General features: G+C 39.7%; 1 protein-coding gene across 8 annotated transcripts in view; it reads right to left on the bottom strand.

The window, feature by feature from the left end:
* Window positions 1–12,588, bottom strand: part of gria2b (glutamate receptor, ionotropic, AMPA 2b) — a 54,655-nt gene extending 42,067 nt beyond the window's left edge. For 6 of the 8 annotated variants that reach the window (XR_005640496.1, XM_039813728.1, XM_039813729.1 and 3 more), the window contains exons 1-2: window positions 12,221–12,587; window positions 11,956–12,096 (exon numbers count right to left, since the gene is read on the bottom strand). Coding sequence is in view for 6 of the 8 variants with exons in the window: in XM_039813728.1 (XP_039669662.1) it covers window positions 11,956–12,096; window positions 12,221–12,305 (226 nt within the window). In the remaining 2 variants the exon portion in view is untranslated. Of the gene's footprint in view, window positions 1–11,955; window positions 12,097–12,220 lie in introns of all 8 variants that reach the window. The other 2 variants (XR_005640495.1, XM_039813733.1) reach the window with 1 other exon arrangement.
* Between the last annotated feature and the right edge of the window lie 8,483 nt (window positions 12,589–21,071).

The raw sequence follows: 21,071 nt of genomic DNA, 5'->3' as shown, positions 1-21,071 counted from the left end.
TTACTACTACCACTACCAATGAGATGAGATTATTTAGAGTTTATGGTGAATATGATTCCATTTGTGGTGCAGACAGCATTGAAATTTACAGGATGAAACCTGTGTTCTGGCTTATAAATAAGGATACATTAGCTAAAAAGCTAATGCACCAGTAGTTTACAGTTCATAGTCTGTCACTCTTTCTAGTTTTTGTCTCAGGCTGTTGTAACTGGTGGTTTTGGACTCCTTTCTGCAGGTATTTTTCCCTTTGTCTAATTTTGAAATGCTTTAACAATAACCTTGCAAGTTGGGGACATACTGTTCTCATTTGTCTTTATCTCTGAGAGCAGCAGAGTAATAGACCAAAACTACACCAAAAAAACAAACAAAGAAGAACGTAAAAACACCCCCGCACAAACCTTCCTGACACAATGAAGCATCCACTGCACAGCCACCCTAAACAACAGAAAAATGTCCTGTTTCCATTCCATGAGCTCCCTGCACTGAATCCATCTACAGACCCATGAGACGGAGCAGATCAAAGAAACTGCCCACAGACTTTGGCCTTACGGGCCTTCACATAACACCCAAGGTTCCTTTATGTAATAGGGACAAACATCTTCTCAAAACTAGGGGAGCAAGACGGGTACACGGCTGAAAACCAAGTCAACTCTCCCTGTGAGAGTTTACTCTCAAACACAGAAAATGTTTCAGTTCTCTGCATTGAAAGCTTTTTCAACTTTATGGTCCCCCAGGGGAAATATTTCCTGCAGCCAGGTAACACATCACACAGAGACTTAAGCATAAAAGACTCAACATTTGATGATAGTATGATATGAATTTCTCTTTCCAATACTATGTTCTTACTTTGTGGGATGTTTTTTTGTCATGTTGAGTCATTTTATTATCATTAACTACTCATGGTGGGTTTGAATGAGCTTGAACTAATAGTAAAGATCTATTGTAGATGTAACAAAGTGATTTGAGTTTGTCAACTTTGTGAAACATAAGTACATATAAATATAAATTTTTGGTGTTGTTCCCTTAAAATCAAAAAATATATTTTTTTCTGGGCTAACATTTTGCAGAAGCATTTATTAATAATACACACAGATGCACAGACAATCAATTTACCGTCACTAGTCCACAATGCAAAGCAGACATGCAACATATTCTTTCTTTTCTTCTTTTGGAATTGCCATCACTTTTGCCACCCAGCTAAATACAAGAATTTTAGATCTGTTTACTGAAGAACGCTGCAAGTCATTCTGGGAAAAGCAGGAAATCAGTAACTATAGAAGAAAAGGCACACAAAGAGAATAAGAGTCCAGTAATTAAACAGATGGCAAAATGTCATTACAAAATAACTCCTAGAATGCAAAGTGTTCACATTTAAAAACTAAACTAAAAAAACATCTAAAGTTGGCTTTTGTTGTGTTCTGTTCTGTATTGTTCTGTATGAGCAGGGAACATTGGACAGTGCAGTATCAGTTTCACAGCCTGCACCTTTTTAATGCATGAAAACATTTCTATACCATTGCAGAAAATGCAAATGACGAGCCAACAGCTGCTGAAATGCATTGGCTACAGTCCAGATGATACCTTTTGTTTAAGCAGGCAGACCATCAGGAGACAAGTTCCTACAAGAACACAATAGCACTGTCTGCAAAACAGACATTGCTGAGCAGCACTGCTGACAACATAAAGAAATGTTTCAAGTGAATTTAAAGATCTAAATTAAGTGGACAGAGTTAAGAGACAGAGCTGAGAAAAAGTGCAGACATTCAAGGAAATGCAATCATCAGCCCTGCATGTTGATTTATTGGGTTGTTTGGAGGCATGGCACTGTAGGTTTTACAGAGACAGATTGTTTAACAAAAGGTTAAGCAGGTGAGAAAACAGTTGATGTGAGTCAGCATTACACAGAATGCGACAGAGGATAAATTATGCTTCTAATTAGGCAATGTGAAATCATTATGTATAATTTTGAATACAATGCTGTCAGTATGCATAAATGTACTTTTTGTGAATTAAGTAGAGTATGAGTAGATTGATATCCTTAATATTGGGTCACACTGGAGGTAGTCTTGCATTGCCAGACCTTCCTTCGCAGGGCTGCGGAGGAAAGTCTGGCAATGCTTGTCCATACAGCATTCCGGGATGGGAGAAAAACGTGCTCTGGTTTATTGGCATTTCTTTAAACCAGTGGATATAGACTACACTGAAGGTAAACGCCTACTTTGCTGTAAAAAACAGGCACTCCAAGATTTCTTTCCCTGATCATATCCACCTTGAGCCTGAGTCATGCTGACCTTTTTAAAGGACACAGCCTGCCCAAAGACAGTCACTCTTACATTTCCAATACATTTACATTTTGTTCAGGGAGACATAACATTAGAACAACAGAGGTAAAGGGGCATGTCTGTCTGCTCACTGCACTCTTGCTCTGCTTATCACACCATAAAGACATTCTGGCTTTGTCCTGTCATTTTCATTTATAATTTTTCATTTCTTTATCTTTCTCTCTCTCTCTCTCTCTCTCTCTCTCTCTCTCTCTCTCCACACATGCACGCACACACACACACACACACACACACACACACACACACACACACACACACACACACACACACACACACACACACACACACACAAACTCTAATAAATTTGCCAAGAGCACCCTGTAAGACCAGACAAGGCAACAGGATCAAATGTTACAGTAATCACCACAATGATGGGAAGGGCAGATTCTCTTCTATGAATGCTTATGAGCATCTCCCTTTAGCAGAACAGGTTATTTGGTGAATTAAAGAAAAAAAAATATATATATATATATTTTTTGGGGTATTTTAGGCCTTCATTTGACAGGACAGCTGAAGACATGAAAGGGGAGAGAGAGGGGGGAAGGACATGCCGGCTGCATCGAGGTGTAAAACTCTATATATGGCCGCCCGCTCTAACTACTACGAATTAAAGGAAATTTGACTCATTCTCAGTCAAGTGAACTTCAAGTTGAACGAAAAATATTTCAGTGTGTTGGCGACGACAGTTACCTTTAGGGACCAAAACGTCTGGTTAAGTTTAGGAAAAAGATCGGTTTGGATTAAAACACTACCAAGAAACGATCACGCGTTTCCTGGGTGAAAGTATTTTGTTTTCGCCCAGAGGCAAACTCTGCTCCCTGGTTTGAAGGCGCTGTGTTTTATGACCCACCTAGTCATAATCCACGACGTTCCACTTTCCGTGCGGAGCTTAGCACCACCCATGAACCAGAGCACGTTTTTCTCCCATTCCTGAATGCCGTGAGGACTAGCCAGACCCTCCTACGCAGCGCTGTGGAGGAAGGTCTGCCAACCCATCCATCCCAACCACCTCCCTACGCTGCCCCCAGCATTCATATACAGCAGCAGTCATTGTGGTTCATACAGCAAAAAATACGTGGAATGCTTACGAATTACAGTGCTTAACTTTTCATAGTTTTATGTCGGTTCAGAGCCTGAGCTCAATATGTGCCGTCACCGCGTTGCTAACAGTAGTCATGTTTGGTTTAAACATTCAGTATGATAATATTAGGTGTTTGCTTACCGGTGAATGAGACGTGAATTACAATTGCAGTCCTTTCCCCGCTCGCTCTGAAGCAGCAACGCAGCGGCGCTCGTGCACGTCCGTGTGTGGGTCGGAGTGCCGAGGGCAGGGGGAGGGGTTAAACGGAGACCCGAGGACATGCTACTTTTAAATCTTGCTAGGTTTTCAACATTACCAACCCTGCCTTTAGTGTTGATGTATTATAATTTGAGCTTTTTACTGTTACTTTACAACAATAACAAACAAATAAAATTCTTAAAACTTTTTTCAAGTCCATCTGCTTTACGATGGCCATGAACTATGTCGAAATGCTTCTCCAGTGCCGAGAATAGTTTGCCACTTTATTGGGATGTGTTTTTTCATTAATTACAGATTTCAACAACTCTATAGTGCAAAAAACAATAGCAAAAACTAGATACTAACTAACTTTAGACTTTAGGTCAACATTGAGTTATATGTTTAAATATGTTTATTTTCAGTACAGAGTCATTTATTTCTGTCAAATAACCATGACTGGCTGTTGATTAATACATATTTTATAAACCTAAATGACTTCATTGTTGTGAATATGACCATCTGCTAATGTTTGTATGTGTCTTTAAGCTGCTACTGAATCTTTATTCAACCAAGCTTTATGGATGCAGTTGTGAAACAATGCTCTTCATCATATCAGTAATGAGTTCTATGGCAGCTGATCTGTAATCTTTGTAGCCAACCTGCCTCTCTCACACAGTGCCTGACTCTTAGAATAGATTTAGCTTCTGCCATGTAGACAGCCCAATACCTGACGTATTCACATACCGAAACAGTTAGAGTAAATGGTGTTGTTGGCGTTGATGCTGTTGTCGCTGTACAAGTTTTTAGAGCTTGACAAAAGGCTTCAGAATAATGAGCGAGTTGTTCTTATTTATCAAAAGAAAGATGTGGAAGGGGACCTTTATGGCGTTTTTCCATTACATGGTACCTGCTCAACTCGCCTCAACTCTACTTGCCTTTTTTGCTTTTCCATTATGAAAAAAGTACCTGGTACCTGCCAACAGGTACTTTTTTTAGTATCACCACCATCGAGGTTCCAAGCGAGCTGAGGCGGTACCAAAAGGTGACGTGAAAACCTGCAGACTACTGATTGGTCAGAGAGAATCGTCACTAATCACTGCGTCATCATTGCTAGCGAGAGATGAGGGTGTCCTGAACAAACCCGGCATTTTGAAAACAACAGCCACATGCCCGAGAGTCAAAAACAACACACCTTCGATGTTCTGTTTGTGTCGCGTTAGATCACGGCAGTTTCCTGCAGCGTCGCTATGTCGACCACCCACGCTCGCTTCACCCATGAGGCGGGACTAAATCTGCAATGGAAACTGGAGGACGGGGCACCGCGGCCGAGTCAAGCCAAGCTGAGCCAAGCTGAACCGATCAGAGCTTGTACTAGCAGTGGGTAAGCATCAATAGAGAGGTAAAAAGGGGGGACAAAAGGAAATGATGATGCAGTGTGAATTCCAGAAATCAATGCCAATATTTCTGTTCCATTCTAAGATGCAGGATGGTGTCGTTTTACCAGTGAATAGAGCTTCAGCTAGGGCTGGGCGATATGGAGAAAATCAGATATTACGATATTCTTGACCAAATACCTCGATATCGATATTGCGGCGATATTCTAGGGTTGACAATTGGTGCTTTAACAAAATATCTTCACACTTAGATTTTAGATAAATAATCACCAGTAATGTGGACATAATGTCTAAGTGGGGAAAAGGCAAATAATAGAACAGCTAGTACAGTTTGGTAAGTTCAGAAGAGTACATCGCTTTACTGTAATGCAGAATTTAAAACCAGTAAAAGACAATTTGATTTAAAGATTTTGTTTTTGTCATAGACTGAAAGAAGAATTAATAATGCATGGATTGCAATTCACACATTCGTAATGCCTTGATGAAGACCTTGTGGTTGAAACGTTTAATTAAAGTGCTCATTGCTGTGATGACCAGCCACGGTACTAAATCTGCAATGGAAACAGGAGGATGGGGCACCGCGGCTGAGTCGAGCCGAGCTGAGCTGAGTAGAGCTAGCAGTGGGTAAGCGCCATTAAATAAAGGGCCAAGGATAAAGCCTTGGTTACATCTTTTTAGGATAAGGATCTGTGTTCTGTGGAGACAATCTCTGGATCTCTTTTTGCCAACAAAAAGCATACAAAGAAATACGTCTTGGGCACTGGTGCAGCGACACTTAGCGCTGGTACCTTAGACAAGAGAGAAATATGTATACTGTAACACTGTCTGAATGAATGAAACCCAATTCCTAGTGACTGAGGTAATTTTTCTGTGATGGAATTGAGCATGGAAATACATTCTTAAAATAATATTAACTCCCAGTCCACTTTCTAGCTTTTTTCCAACCACAGTTTATGGTCTTCATCAGTAAATGATATTGATTCTCTTGTCTTATCACTTTAAGTTCCATATGTTGTGTAATGACAACAGAGTCCACTCCATGATAAATGAATAAACTCTTTTCACTGATGAAGCAAGTAAGTGGATCTTGATTTAAGATTAGTATGTCAAGTAATAATTGGGATGTGTATGTATATTTCATGCATATATTTGTATGTAAAATCAAAATGCAATAGTTATTTTAAAGATGGTGTTTTTGACAGTTTTGGTGAGTTTGGTCCATTTCTGCTCTGAAACATATTTTAAAAAGTGACCCAGGTAACTCTCTTAAAGCCAGGAGGAAAACAACACAAGCCATAAGATTCTGTTAAAGTTTAGCTTTGTTTCGACCGTCCATCTACTAAATAATTTAAAGTCTTATTCTGGCTTAAACATCTTGTTTGATGCTTCTTGGGGTCAACGCGGTCGGGGCGGCGTGAATGGCATGCATGATCGCCGCAAGTCTGGTCTTTCATACCGACTGCAGTCAGAGCGGCTCAAAGAATGGACTACTTCTGCACTGTAGCCGATCATTGCAAGGGCGTTGTTACAAAATCTTGGAGGTGCACGGCTCGGTGAATGAACCAGCTTTTAGTGATTGGATACAAGACAATAGGGGACTTCCAGCCGAGAGCCTTTGAATCACGGTGTAATTGATGCTATCTCAGTCTTGTGTTTTATGAGGACAGAGCGATAAGGGCTTGGTTGAGGGCTGTATTCAGGGCAAGCAAAGATCCACAGAGGGTTCTTTAGACTCATTTTCTGACCGGCCAGCTCCCAGGCCTATTTAATATTTCACAGCTCCGTCTGAAATGGAGGAGAATGCACTTAATTAAGTATGAACATTAAATTGGCTATAACCAATGCTCTGCAGAGAATATATATTCAGTTCACGCTTTTGATCATTCAGCAAGGTCCCTGAATGCATGCGTACGTCCCTGAGATGCTATGTGCATGTAGATGCATGAAATTATAGTATGACGTGATTCAACCATGACAAACTAGAACTTTGAAGTGTTAAATCGCCGGCCGGCTGTCGTGACCTCAAACTGCTCTGCTGCTCTCAGAGGAGGAAGAGTGGCTTGCTTTGAAAGAGGTGGGTGTGAAATAAAAGCAAGGGAGCATGCTATAACAGAATATAAAGTTTAATTTGGCAGGCAAACACAGACACACACACACACACAATGCCAGGTGCACAGTGAAATATAAAGCTTTTCACTACATTAAAGGAGAAGTGCATCCCTAATGTACATAATATTGCTCTGCTACTTATAATTCATTGATGGGTCCATGATGATGTCCATTTTGATTTAAATAATTTAACGATTTGCAAGAAAAAGTGTGAGTTGTGAGCGAATGATGCGTGTGTCTCAGTCTTTCAAGTAACACAAAAGTTGTTAAAAATGGTGTCATATTTTGCACTGCTGATGACAAAAGTGCAAGCTGTAGCTGCTTTGCGTTCTGGAGACTGATAATTGGACATTACAGTAATGGAAAATTCAGACTTTAGAGAGATCCCATGCTTGAGACCCCTTATTTTCAAAGCAATGTCTACTTGTGACCCCTCATCAGAGTGTGCATAACTATGAGTTCAGAGTTCAATCGAAGAATGACTTTCCTTTTTGTTTCACTCAAAACTGCTTAGATACATTGTGTGACCCGTTGAGCCCTCATTTCTTAATTAATGATGGTCCTGTACAGTAACAAGGTTTTCTAATTTTGTTTTGTTTTTCCCAGCTGATCTGGACTCCCTTCCTCCCTCCATGTATGAGTGCCCTGGTCTATGTGCTATGTGTAGTGATGTCTATATGTCTAAAATGATGGTCATTGTTGTTTAGTTTTTTGTCTTTTGTTGTCAAAAATACCTTGTGATTTCTGTTGCAACCTAATTTCCCCACAGGGACAATAAACAAAACGAACTCCTAAAACTAAATCATACTGTTTTCTGGGTGCACTTTTAATCTTCAGTGTAGCTGTGCAGGAAATATTCCAGTATGAGCCATTGTGTCTACAATGGCAGTTTGTCCACAGAAACAAGGAATACTTTAGAAATGGCATATGCGTTGTATCTAATGCATTTGTTAATGGTAAGAAAATTATGTATTGATGCATTAAAGATCATAACCTGGCAACCAAAAACTTGTCCTTATTAATAAATTATCGCTGACCTATAAAGCACTAATAATATCCAATATGTAGAAGTGCAATATCTCATCTATATACTGTTTTTATAAGTCACAGCAATGCTTTTAAAATCCATAACATATTTATATTTAATGTTTATTTTTTATATTTGAATTTTTTTTTATTACTGTTTCATGTGTTAATATGTGTAAATATATGTGTGAATGCAGCCTCAGGATTGATACTTAATTTATTCGTATACTCAATGTACAATGACAATAACTGAATTCTATTCTATTCTACTACTAATCTATTAGTTAGAGTTTATAAACCCTTTGTAAAGTATACACTATTTAAAAGCTGAAATATACTACACCAAATAGAAACATAGCCCTAGAAATTCAACTTCCACAATACATATCTATTATTTTTAACAGCAGTGTAGTGTTTTAGGGTGCATTCATCATTTAACCACACAGGGTCTCAGAGGTGATTCTATTCTAGGAAGTTTGAACAAGAATCTCTTCAATATATTGCTCTGGGTGGACAGCACACCAATATAACTGCACACATATACATGCACACACACACACACACACACACACACACACACACACACACACACACACACACACACACACACACACACACACACACACACACACACACACACACACACACACAGTCAGAATGACTCCCCTGGTCTTGGCAGCAGATGCAGGCCTGTCCAGATGAACTGTTATTGATGGAGGAATGTATCATCTTCCCTCCCACTGTCTCTGACACACTGCATTGATGAAGTATGCTGCTGCACAGACCAAGTACAACCAGAGTGTGAAATGTCTGTGGGGCACAGATCCATATGTTCTAACTCTTATTTCATTAACTTAAATAATCTAATTAATAAATAATGGTCTGGCAAAGAAATAAAAGACTGATATACTTTATCAGACCATACTTTTATGATTGCATAAAGTCAGCAAATATCTGATAACATAAATATGTTAACAAGTGTTCTGTGCCATCTTTTGGTAGTCAAATCTGTCACTCAGTTTCTGTTGTTCACTTCAATACAATTTGATTTGGTTTCACATTTTCACTCGTTACCCACTTTATTAAAGACAAAGGTGCCTTTGTTGTGACCCACAGCCAAAGTAAGCAGCAGCTCCTTAGTAATGGAGTGTGTGGGGAGTCCTGGAGCTCATCAGAAAGCTTACACAAACCTGTAGTTATAATATTTTAGCTTTCAATATGCCATGTCAGCCTCAATATTTTCTTCTTTTATTCTCCACTGCGCGCTGTCTCATAAAGTACATTTTGACAAAAGGTAAAGTGGTGGTGTTAATGCACTTTAATTACACATGGAGGTGTCATTGTGAGGCAGACTGCCATCTACCGGCTTAAAAGCAATCCCCCCACCTCACCTCGCCCCTCCTAATTCTAACTCCCACTCAAGTAGTCAATTAGAGGAGGTAGACAGAGTACATGCACACACCGTTTTGAAAAACCAAAGTTATACAGTGCACACATTCGGCCTGGGTGCTATGTCGAGGGACAAGAAAAATCCTCAGACTATTAGCAGCCTTTTCAATATTTAATGTGACAGTCATTCACTCAGTTCAACATCACAAATCAAAGTTCACCCAGCCATGCGTTAGTTCATTTTCTATACTGACTCATTCCCTATTCAGGATCACTGATAACTTTGTGCAGGTCTCAGTAATTTGCCGTTTCAATAGCCCAACAGTAACTGAACTGAAGTTGTGTTGTTGAAGTGGAAGTGAACCAGACTCACAGTGTGTCACCCCACACTCTGAAATATCACAAGTGTCAGCTGCTTTGCATAAACCATCATGCGGGAGCTTCAGTTAGTCTTAATACCAAAATTATAGCTCAACCATTTTGAAGGATTGCAATACACTGATTTCACCCAAAACTGGAAGCCAGCAGTAATCATATGTGCTACAAAACAAGAATAGGAAACTAAACGGCTTTACTGGTGTTTATTTGCATTTTTCAAAACTGCATCATGCTAAAGTTTGTGTTTACTTTATGAATTGTTGCATTAGGTTCACTCCCTGACCTTTCTGGAGCATGTGCAAAATCAAAACATTTTAAGAAATGAGGCTATGGTAATTAATTGCATGACCCAGTTATTTGAAAATAAAACTCCAAGTAGCCTAAATTAAGTAAATTAATCACGCTAGAATTCTCCAAATTTGATCCTAATTGATTAAGATAACACAGTTAGGTGTTTATAAGCAACTGCTTGCTAAATTATAATTGAACCGAATCAAACACACACACACACAAACACACATGCGCACACACATTCTCTCTCTCTTTCTCTCTCTCTCTCTCTCTCTCTATCTCTCTCTCTATTTTGGGTAGAAGGAAACACATTTACACGGCCTATTCAGGATGTGGTTAATTTGCACTTTACTGCACAATTACAACAAGTTAGTCAAACGAAACAACTAATTTCTGATGCAATTGTAGGAGAGAGATTGCTGTAGCTGTCAACATCAAATGAGAAAACAATATTTCCAGAATCCCCCAACAAATTATCAAGTCTTTGCAAACATAGGGTAAGCTTTACTGTTTTCATTATTTCAAACAAGGGACAATGATATTTGCATGTTGAAGATCGACATGGCTCTCGATGCAATGAGGATATCCAAGCAGGAAACGTTTATATGGTAATGACATCGATTGAACCGATGCACCAATCAAAAGCGTTTGATTTATGTTTAGGGACTGTTGAAAGGAGTAGTCGCTTGGCAACCGCCTAATGAAATGTAAGAGCTGTGGCTGTTAAAGAAATTGCGCCCTTAGAACCTATTTGCTGTCTTTTTGCTGCGGCTTTTTCAAAGAAAGTAGCCAGCATCATGGTTCTTTTGATGAAAGAAAGGCACGATTGTAACTGATTCTCAGTGAAAACTCTCCGCTGTCTAAACGAAATATGGTGATGATGTTGGATGTGAGACAGGTAATCGTGATTTAGGTTTATTATCGCCTACTATTCCCCAAGGAACTGCCGATCATTGATTGGCCTCTGCTGTTAATTCATCGCATCCTATTACTGTAATCCTCAATGCAAATCTGTGTAGGCCTATGTATGTTGCCAACAATGTATGAACACCGCTCAATCGGAGCTGAGAAAAGACGAGACATCGGTACACACTGGGGGAAAAAAATGTCCATCTCAGCAAGTCCTATCTCGCGCTTTTCTTATTGAACATGAGAGAAGTCCCTAGTTAATGTGGCGAGATAAATTGAACATATAGCCAATTTGAAGTGCTGTTTTCTTGCAAGCATGGAATACGCAAGAACAAAGTCAGATCTCTACGTTGCCAACCTATAGAAATAACAAGAAACAGGTTGACGTTCGTTGGAATCAATTAAAATCTCACTCCAGTCCACTGACCGTAGTAACAAAAAAAAAGCATTCGGTTTAAAAGGCAGTTGGATGAAAGGTAAAAGTAGAATCGATATTTTTGCAGTCTAGCCTTATTTGATCTCTGAATCTGAAGGAATGAACATGGGTTAGATGTGACTGCAACCGACTGTTACTGTGGAAACCAACTTCCCCCTGCCTACACGATGCTAATTCATCCTCAACTACCCAGCTCAAAGCGTTGATAGGCTATGTTTGCTGACAGAATAGGCTCCAAATAAAACAGCTCAGATGATTTCCATCTCCATTGCAAGATACATTTATCCAAACTCATCAGATAAAAACGCACAAAACGGGCATACACAGTTTATAGATGACATGAACACTTGTAAAAAGCGATTCGTTTCCTTTTAAAATTGGGAAAATATGTTTGTCACTTACAGCAGTTGGTTACAGCAAAACTGTTCGCCACTTCCAGGTTGTCGATGTGGGGCGTCAATCTGAATTCCGAGGTGCCAAACTGAACCATTCCTATCCGAAACGCGCTGTACTCTTGGTCCGCGCCCCTTGGAAAGAGTCCCCCTGAAACCCAAATATAAAAATCAGCTACACTTGCACATTGTGCTCTGGTAAGAGACATTTTACGCAAAATGGTTTCATTTTTTTTTCAAGTCGTGTTTATGTTTGAACTAATGGGTATACCTACCAATTTGAACACTGGGTGAGCTTCCATGCACGCATCCCCATAAAACCAGAAGAACTGAAACGGGTAAATTCACTATCTTTTCCATGTCCACAGTTTAGGTGTCCACATCCACCAGGGGAGTCTGCTATTCCTCGATGTCTCCGGAGATGTTAGATCCGACACATATTGGAGACCCTCAGCCTTTGGGAGAAAGAATGAAAAATCTTCAGTAAGTGACCAATTTTTTCTGCAGGTGTCTCTCTGTGAAAGGACACCAGCAGTGAAGGAATGGTCGCCGGCAAGGCAGGTCTGCTGTCTCTTCTTCCGCTGCTCCACGTCGCTCTCCTCCTGCCGGCAGCTGATGCCTCCTCTAAACGCACAGGGACACTGCGCGCCTCCGCTCGGCGCGCCGGAGATCCTTTCAGCATCACACCCACAAGTGAGGAATGCTAATGAGAAGGCGGACAGAGACGAAAAGAGCCGAGTGGCAACTACTTGGTGACAAGAGTGCACATGTTGATTTCAATATAATGTCCTCGCTATGTGCGCAATTATAATGTTTAAACCTTCCTTTACAGAGTCCCAGTTTTCCAAAAGGTCAATCTGTTGTGATGTCAAATCTCAATTGTCAAAAGGATTTCCAACCCTACACTAAGAACCTCAAGTGGACTGCCTTGTCATCTTCCCCACCATGCTTAACCTGAATGATAAAGTAAATATTCCAAAAAACCTTCTTAAATATATTCATATAGTATCGCTTTTAAATGTTTACATGTATGAGACGATACATACACATTGACTGTAACTCAAAGATTGTGTTTATACATTTCATGCACGATACTGCTATACAGAGCTTGATATATTGAACAGACAAAAGCAGCAAATGAGAAACTGGAACCAGAGAATGTGTTGGCATGTTTGCTTGAAAAAGGACTGAAACAACAAAAAAAGATGATCAAATTAAATTTTTCTGTCCATCGACTAATCAGTTTATAGTTTCAGCTCTGAAGTTCGAGTGAGTAGGCTGATAAAGACTGCTTAAGATCACTTCACTCTTGCAGGGATCAGCAGTGGCAATCCTAGACTCTGGGGAGCCCCAGGCAAAGAAGCTCACTGAGGCCCCCCTCAATAATCATAACACCATGCACACACATCTGAGTATTTCAACAACAAAGGAGGAGTAACATGGACATATGTAACACCAAATATGAACTCACAATAATGCTTATTAGAACTCTGTAACATATTCTGAAACAGCTGGTGTTCTTTGCACATGATTTATACACAGCTAGACAAAAAACATAATCGGGGCCCCTTCTAGCTATAGGCAGAATGGTTTTGGACAACCCGGTCTAACGCCGGTGAAATAGTCACGTTATTTAGATTTATTGATATGTTTACAGGTCACGATTTTGACGTTTATTTTGTGTACACGTCACGAATTTTGAACGTGTAGAGGTCACGATTTCCGAACCTGCTCTGGGGGACGCAACAACGGGGAAATGAGGCGCCACACGCCGGTCACAACAACAGGACGGACCGCCACATGTGGGACGCGATCCCCGGGCGCATCCCTAGGCGCAGGGGCACACAACAATGGGGAAATGAAACGCCACAACAAAAGGATGGTTGTGGTTAGGAAAAGAAGAACGGGAAAAGGAACCGTCACACGCGGGACACGCCGACAATAGCGGGATGGTTGTGGTTAGGAAGAGAATAACGAGGAAAGGAACTGCAACACGCGGGACGCGATCCCCTGGTCTCCGGGGTCAAAGTCCTGTGTTGTTTGACCAATCCACCACCCCGACCAACCTCCCTGTGCGGACTTTCGCCTTATCAATACTACTCACTACCGTCATTGTTCTGTGATCACGAAATATGCTTCCCATTGAAATACATTGCTTTAAAATTCGTAATCACCACACGAAAAAAAATACATTATCGTGTCCTGTCCACGACTCAATAGATTCAATAACGTGATCATATCACAAACTGCCATGAGACTGAGGATGAGGCTGTTTTGGAGCAGCGGCGTTGCACTGAATAGTGCCTTTATGGGAGGTTTCAGGGGGGTTGTATATGTCATTGCAAAATGTGCCACTATGCGTGGCCTCTTTTTGGAGTTAGGTGGGGCGTGGGGGGCAACCATTTGCCTTGTTTGCCTCTCCTCAAGGTGCACCCCTGGGGTCAGACTTATGACCTTAAAACAGGATGAAGGTGTCCTTAACTACCATGCTACCATTGGCGCCACAGCAGCAGCATCAGCAGCAGCATCATCATCATCAGCAGCAGCCGTATATCTATATATACGTAAAAGCATGCCTCTAAAATCTATAATTCATTGTTTCTGCTGTTTTTCTGCCAACCACAATGCATGCACATCTATATTATAAGACTGAAGACAAGTCCAAAAGTATAATTTCCACATTAGCATTGAATATTTACTCAATGTGGGTCAATGTGCTGATTACCTTTGGTCTACAGATTTAAACTATCTAGAAGACATAATCCTTTCTCCTCTGATAGATCCTGAATGCATAATGGGATATATCTGAAGATATTTGCAACCTTAAGAACTGTTTTGTATAACTGACAAAATGTCAAAAAGGCAGCAAATGTATATATTGAATAGACAATTTGAATTGAGACCACCTTCAAACATTGTTTTGTTGGTCACTTGACAAACAAGTCTTCTCTTATTCATGTTAAAGGCCGACATTTCATACTGAAATAACTCATCAAGTGCATCAGCTGGAGGCAATCATTCATGCCCTCCAGGAATACCCATCAAATGAATCTCCTCTTTAACTTTGATCTAGCGCTTATTTTCACCCTCTGCATACAAATCCAATGTAAATCTATGGCTGGTTGTAACTGCCATTTTGAACAGGGTTAAATGGAGAAGAGCTGCCTCACAGCTAACAGGAAATAAATGGCATTCCTGTCTCCTTGTTTTATGACAGGCATATCTCAGCCTGCACAGAAAGATGTATATTATCCATTGCACAGTGTGAGATATATATATATATATATATATATATATATATATATATATATATATAATATACTGTATATAGCAATATGGGAGCAAACTAATGAGGCAGAGAGTGAGTGGGAGCTCAGGTTGGTGGCAGATAGAAGCAACAGTGTGTCAGATTTCAGCACCACGGACAGCACATCACATGCAACAGTGGCTTTTTTGCAACAAATCATTTAGCTCTATGAGTACACATGGGTGGGAATTTAAAGGAAATGTTTGGTATAACTTGGGTTCTATTTTCTTGGTCTTGGCCATCATTTCTATTGGATATACCAGTGTAGTCATCAAAGTAACTGCTGAAATTAGGCAACACAGCAACATTGCTTCAATAAAGTATGACAGCAATTTGTACACAAGCAGAAGATCAGATTAATCAGATATCTAAAAATGAAATAAAAAGAAATTGTGAGCACCCAAAATATAAGTAATATTTCATCATTGCACAGGAATTCCCAAATATTTTCTTAGAAATATCTGACACGTTTCCACGTGTTATTACTACTTCTGCTATGCGCCTCTGACTTTCTTTATTTTTATTTTTATTTTTTTATCTGTGATTCCCTTCAAGCCCATCACTATCCATCACCCCCACCCATCCATCCTACTTTGTCCCAGATTGATCATGTGTATACACACACATACACACACACACACACACACACACACACACACACACACACATAAGACAACTGTGTTAACACATTAACACACACGTGAAAATTAAAAAGAAATTGTCCCGTAGGCACCATTTTTGTTTGTTTTGTAACGTTTTTATAATAATAATAATAATAATCATATATTCATTTTTGGAAATGTTACTTTTAATGTTAATGCCTGAAGACAAATCCAACGTTCAGTTGAACTGCTTTTCACCGACTAAAAGACTCTCAAGGTTAGCAATTAGTTGATTCTATTTTCCCTACAATCAGTACAAGAAACATCTTGGAAATTAGTGGAAAATTATTCAGAAATTATGGACACCTAAAACTGGGGTTTGTTTAAAACCTGTATTTCTGCTTAAATCTTCTTACTGTTTCAATTCCTTACACTGTCATACCTTGTGTAAGCGATGTCACCATGTTCTCAGAATTCAGCAATAGCTACAATATTTATATTAACAATAGGAATGATGGCCAAAACTTCAAAAAATGAAACGTTCAGTTGTATGAAACCAGAATTTCCCTTTACTGCCAATACCTGTTGCCCTCTACACCCAAACCTTTGTTTTCTGGTGCCATTCTCATTGTAAATCCTACTCATGGCAGAGTACATAGCATGCTCAGCTACTTGTGTTTCACATACTCACATATGTTCATCTGTTTGACTTTGTCTGGAGGTTCGGTCGTGCATGGATTCACTCTGCTGCTGCTAGAATTAAATGTAATTTCAGTTCAATTATCTTAGAGCACGTTTCGCAATTTACTGAATTTGCAGCCTGAGAGATAATGTAACAGTTGCAATGCTGAAGAGCGCTTCAATGAGTTTTTAGACGTGAAATGAGAGTAACTCATAATCAAATCATGAACCCGCTGGCTGTGTAACAATGTTTACCTTTTGAGCAAATTTACACAAATAAACCTCAGGAGTGTGATGGAAATTTTACACATGCTAATGAAAGCATTTGGTCCTCCTGGAGAATCCAGCACTTTGTAGCTGCTCAAACCAAGTCAGTGACCTTTTGAGAAATGTTTAACCACTCAGTTTTGTATGTCCCAGAAATCCTGTGCAACTGCTTCCTAGAAAGCATTTACATTTCTGGCATTTAGTTGGTGCTCTTATCTAGGGAGACTTACAATGGGTAGCATTTTAGTGTCTCACTCAAGGGTTCAGCAACAACACTCTTATTTTCTGATGGATAACACTCGCTGTTATACTGTGGGGATCTGACACATGACCTTTTGGTAACATAATTTAATGGTTTTAATGATTCTCTTGCCGTCATTAGCTGCAGACAGTACACAGAAAGAATGGATACATGTTTCTGCAACTAGCTGGAAGTCCATAAGGAGCTACAAGGAAGTCTGTTTTCTCCTATATTGTTTTATTACAATTTAGGTTTAGACTGACCTTCAAAAAGAGTTTTGCTAACCTACATGTTTTTTGTATCCATCTGATCTGCATGTCTAAGTAGAAAACCTGGACAATAAAAATCACCAGGCAACTGTATTAGCTCTACCAAGACACTAGACACTGTGCTGCCCTCCAGGCTCTTGTAAGACATTGGAAAAATGATTTTTGATCGATATTATGTAGTGTTAAAAATTCAACACTCCTCTCCTTCAAGACAAATGGAATGATAACTCCAAATTAACGATTAAACAAATGAATGCAGGTTATGAATTCCATTACAGGAAATAATGCACATAATGCATTAGCGATCAATACTTTTGGGTATTCCTGTAAATTCATCGCGCTATAATATTTTATTATCTCAGGCAAACCGCTGATGCCAACAGCTGAGCACAAGAAACACCTGCAGCACAAACAAAATGCATTTAGAGGGGCATATGTATGTATTATGAATTATGTCAATGATGTTATTGTAAAAAAGAGGTACAGCATTTAGTGATATTCACACATTAGCTAATTCTAGGTACTACAACATTTAAACTAATCATTCCTCTTTATTTTGACAAGGTTTTGGTAATTCTCTATGTTGTGTCAATTGATCAGGAATTCAGTGCCTCTGTGACTTAGAAGTACATTACAGTTGCTGCTGACGTGACAGTGACTAAGAAGCTGTTTGAGCATACAGTGAAGAGGTGATGTGAATACATAACAAGGCCTTCGGACACACAGAAGTTGCTAAGCCAAGCATTTACTGCCATTAGAACAGTTCTGGGGAGTTAAAACCTGCAGGGATCGGTCCCAAGGTCAGAATGAGTGCTGAGACTGGACACTTTGACTGCATCAGCTTACGTCAATAGCATTCAATCTGTACCAATGTTGCACTGAGCTCCTTTTATAATTTGCCCTCCAAAACACAGTTTCAGCCTTGGATCAGATGAGAGGTTCAAAACTAATAACATAAAACCCATTCAAACCTTATATAAGTAATATCAAAGTAATAATGAATAAAATATTCATGTTTGTGTGCAGAGTTTTAAGAACACTGCAGCACTTGTATTCCAAAACTTTAGATTATGAAACTGACTCTTGCATTTAAAATTAGGCATATAATGGGTTCCTATTTGCTCACATAGTAGAGTTAATCACTGAAACATCAAAAGACAAAGTGATGTGCTAAAAGTGGGCTCCGAGGTATGAAAAGCATGTGACTTTGCAAATGTGAAGAAGTGTTGTGCTGATAAACAGCAGTCATTCGCTCATCAACATGGAATTAGTTTCCAGCTGTCTGTACTGTGTATTTCATCTCTTGCATCTATTTTTTTTAGTTCCCTCTGCCTTTTACTAATGATGCATCCTCCAGAACCCAAGCTGCTTGATCATATTCATGTTTCCATCTGAGCAGTCGCTGTTTTATGACCCTATGGTCATGAACACCCGTTCAAAATATCTGTTTCAAAACATAAAAATATCCATAAAAAATAGTGCAATTGTTTCCTATTCTTAAAATTGACATTATAATTGAAGACACACCATTCTAATTAGAAAGGGGCACATGGTCTAGCCCCTTATTCCCTCCACAATCAGGCTTTTCAGCCTTGTGTGAAAATGTGTGATTGTGGTGTTATTTCTCCTTTACCATCTTCCTGTCTCTCTTTACTCTATCTTTTCTCTGGTTTGGGCAGAACTAACTGTAATGACGGGACCCACAGTCATGGCTATTTTACAGATTGGTTGAGTCTGGCTGGAACTGAGCTCCTCGCCACCCTGACCTCTAACAGGAAATGACATCCTCCACACTTTCTTTACTTCCACATTTCAAGCTCTGCCAAAAGCCTGCCACCAAACGGCCACCATGCCCATGAGGGAATGGGAAATTGTAGCTGACCTGAAATCCACTGTGGAAAATAGCCTATTTTGTCATTGGTTTCAGATTTTAGTGTGACAATTCACTCATGACACTGTACAAATATGACAGTGAGTAAACAAAGAAACTAGCTAACAGATACACTCAAAATGAGAGTGCAGAAGTCACTGTAAGTGTAGGTAATGATGGTAGGTTAATCATATAGGTAGGTTATCATATCGTAGGTTGATCATACTAGTAAAATATGCCCTTGATAATGTGATATATTTTGATAGAAAAGTATTTACAACACTGAAGATAACATCACATGGATCTGGATGTATGTATTTCTGTGGCTAAGATAATGATGTAAAGGCACTTAGCCAGTTTCACAGTAAATGAGTTTCCAATAAGCCCTGTGGCCTCTTCTCCCCCACTGTTCCTTCACTAATCATTGCCTGACTGTCATGGTGGTTTTCTTGGTGGCCTGGTTGGCTGCCTGGTGAGAGGTCATGTTGGATTAGAAAGCACCCTGTGAGATATAGGTTACTGCACTGTGCTACTAGCAGGGTGCTGGGGTGTGGGGGTGGAGCGTCACACACACACACACACACACACACAACACACACACACACACACACACATACACACACACACGCACGCACACACACACATACACATACACATACATACACACACACGCACGCACACACACACACATACACACACACATGCACGCACACATACACACACACACACACACACACACACACACACACACACACACACACACACACACACAAAGAGATACGAGTCACACCAGTCACACCAGTCACACCCGTGACGAGGACTTTATTTGATAGATTTACTGTCCTGGTGTTGTGGATTTAGCCCCTTAGTGTTGTTATCTTGTACCATTGGTGGTCCATGAGTTATGTTTGTTGCAGGTAACAGCCTCAGCTAATAACCAGGAATATTAAATTGCAACTGCTAACTTGCTAAACATCACTTCTAAAGGTTTTCGACATTAATAATTTAATGTAGTTTTACCACTGAAAATATCTGGTTTATGTACCAACCTGAAACTATTTTAAGTGCATACACCTGTATTTTAGCATGAAGTGGCTTCAGCCCATTTTTTCTGTAAATGCCATTATCATACAACACACAATCTGGCACTACATCTGGCATTTTTATCTCCATATTACATTACTGTAAACAAATATAGATTTGGCCATTGGAGGGCACTGCAATGCAGAATCCTTGAGTTTCTGTTAGAGCTAAAATGTTATTGCTAAAATGACAGATACGTTTTTTTTTATTAATCTGTGAAAACATTTGCTTCTCTTGATGATTCATGTTTTATCTGTGCTTTTAGTAGCTTTTTCCACTTGAGTCTAGTTCCAGTCTGACTCCCATTCTGTGTCTCAGGCAGGTTTATGATAGTGACAGACAAAATTCCTTTCCCATGTCTGTAACCATGGCAGCCACAGATAGAGAGAGAGAGAGAAAGAGAGAGAGACAGAGAGAGAGAGAGAGAGAGAGAGAGAATAAATTGTGTTTTATGATTTTCTGTTAACCAAAAAAAAAAAAAAAGATTCCAGCAATTACAATTACAATTTTGCTCTCTTTACTAGAGCAATCCTAGTCCAATTTGCCTCTAAAACGTCATATTTATGACCCTGTTGTCATGACGTATGGTCAGCATCTACTTGCTTCATTAAGCTGGAGACAGATTTCATATGAGAAGTCTCGCAATGATAGTCAGGGGTCATTTTCCAGGCAGGTTTGCATGAATAATAGATGGCTGGTTTGGCTGGTAATGGTTGATTAGGAGAGGTCAAGCCTCGGTGGAAGAAACAGCTGTGTTGTTGTGTGATGTGCAGGATACATGTCGGCAAAAATCCAAACCGTATAGG

The sequence above is a fragment of the Perca fluviatilis genome, chromosome 10, assembly GCF_010015445.1.
Source record: "Perca fluviatilis chromosome 10, GENO_Pfluv_1.0, whole genome shotgun sequence".
In the NCBI taxonomy this organism is placed as follows: domain Eukaryota; kingdom Metazoa; phylum Chordata; class Actinopteri; order Perciformes; family Percidae; genus Perca; species Perca fluviatilis.
This window is presented reverse-complemented; position numbering and strand designations above follow the sequence as displayed.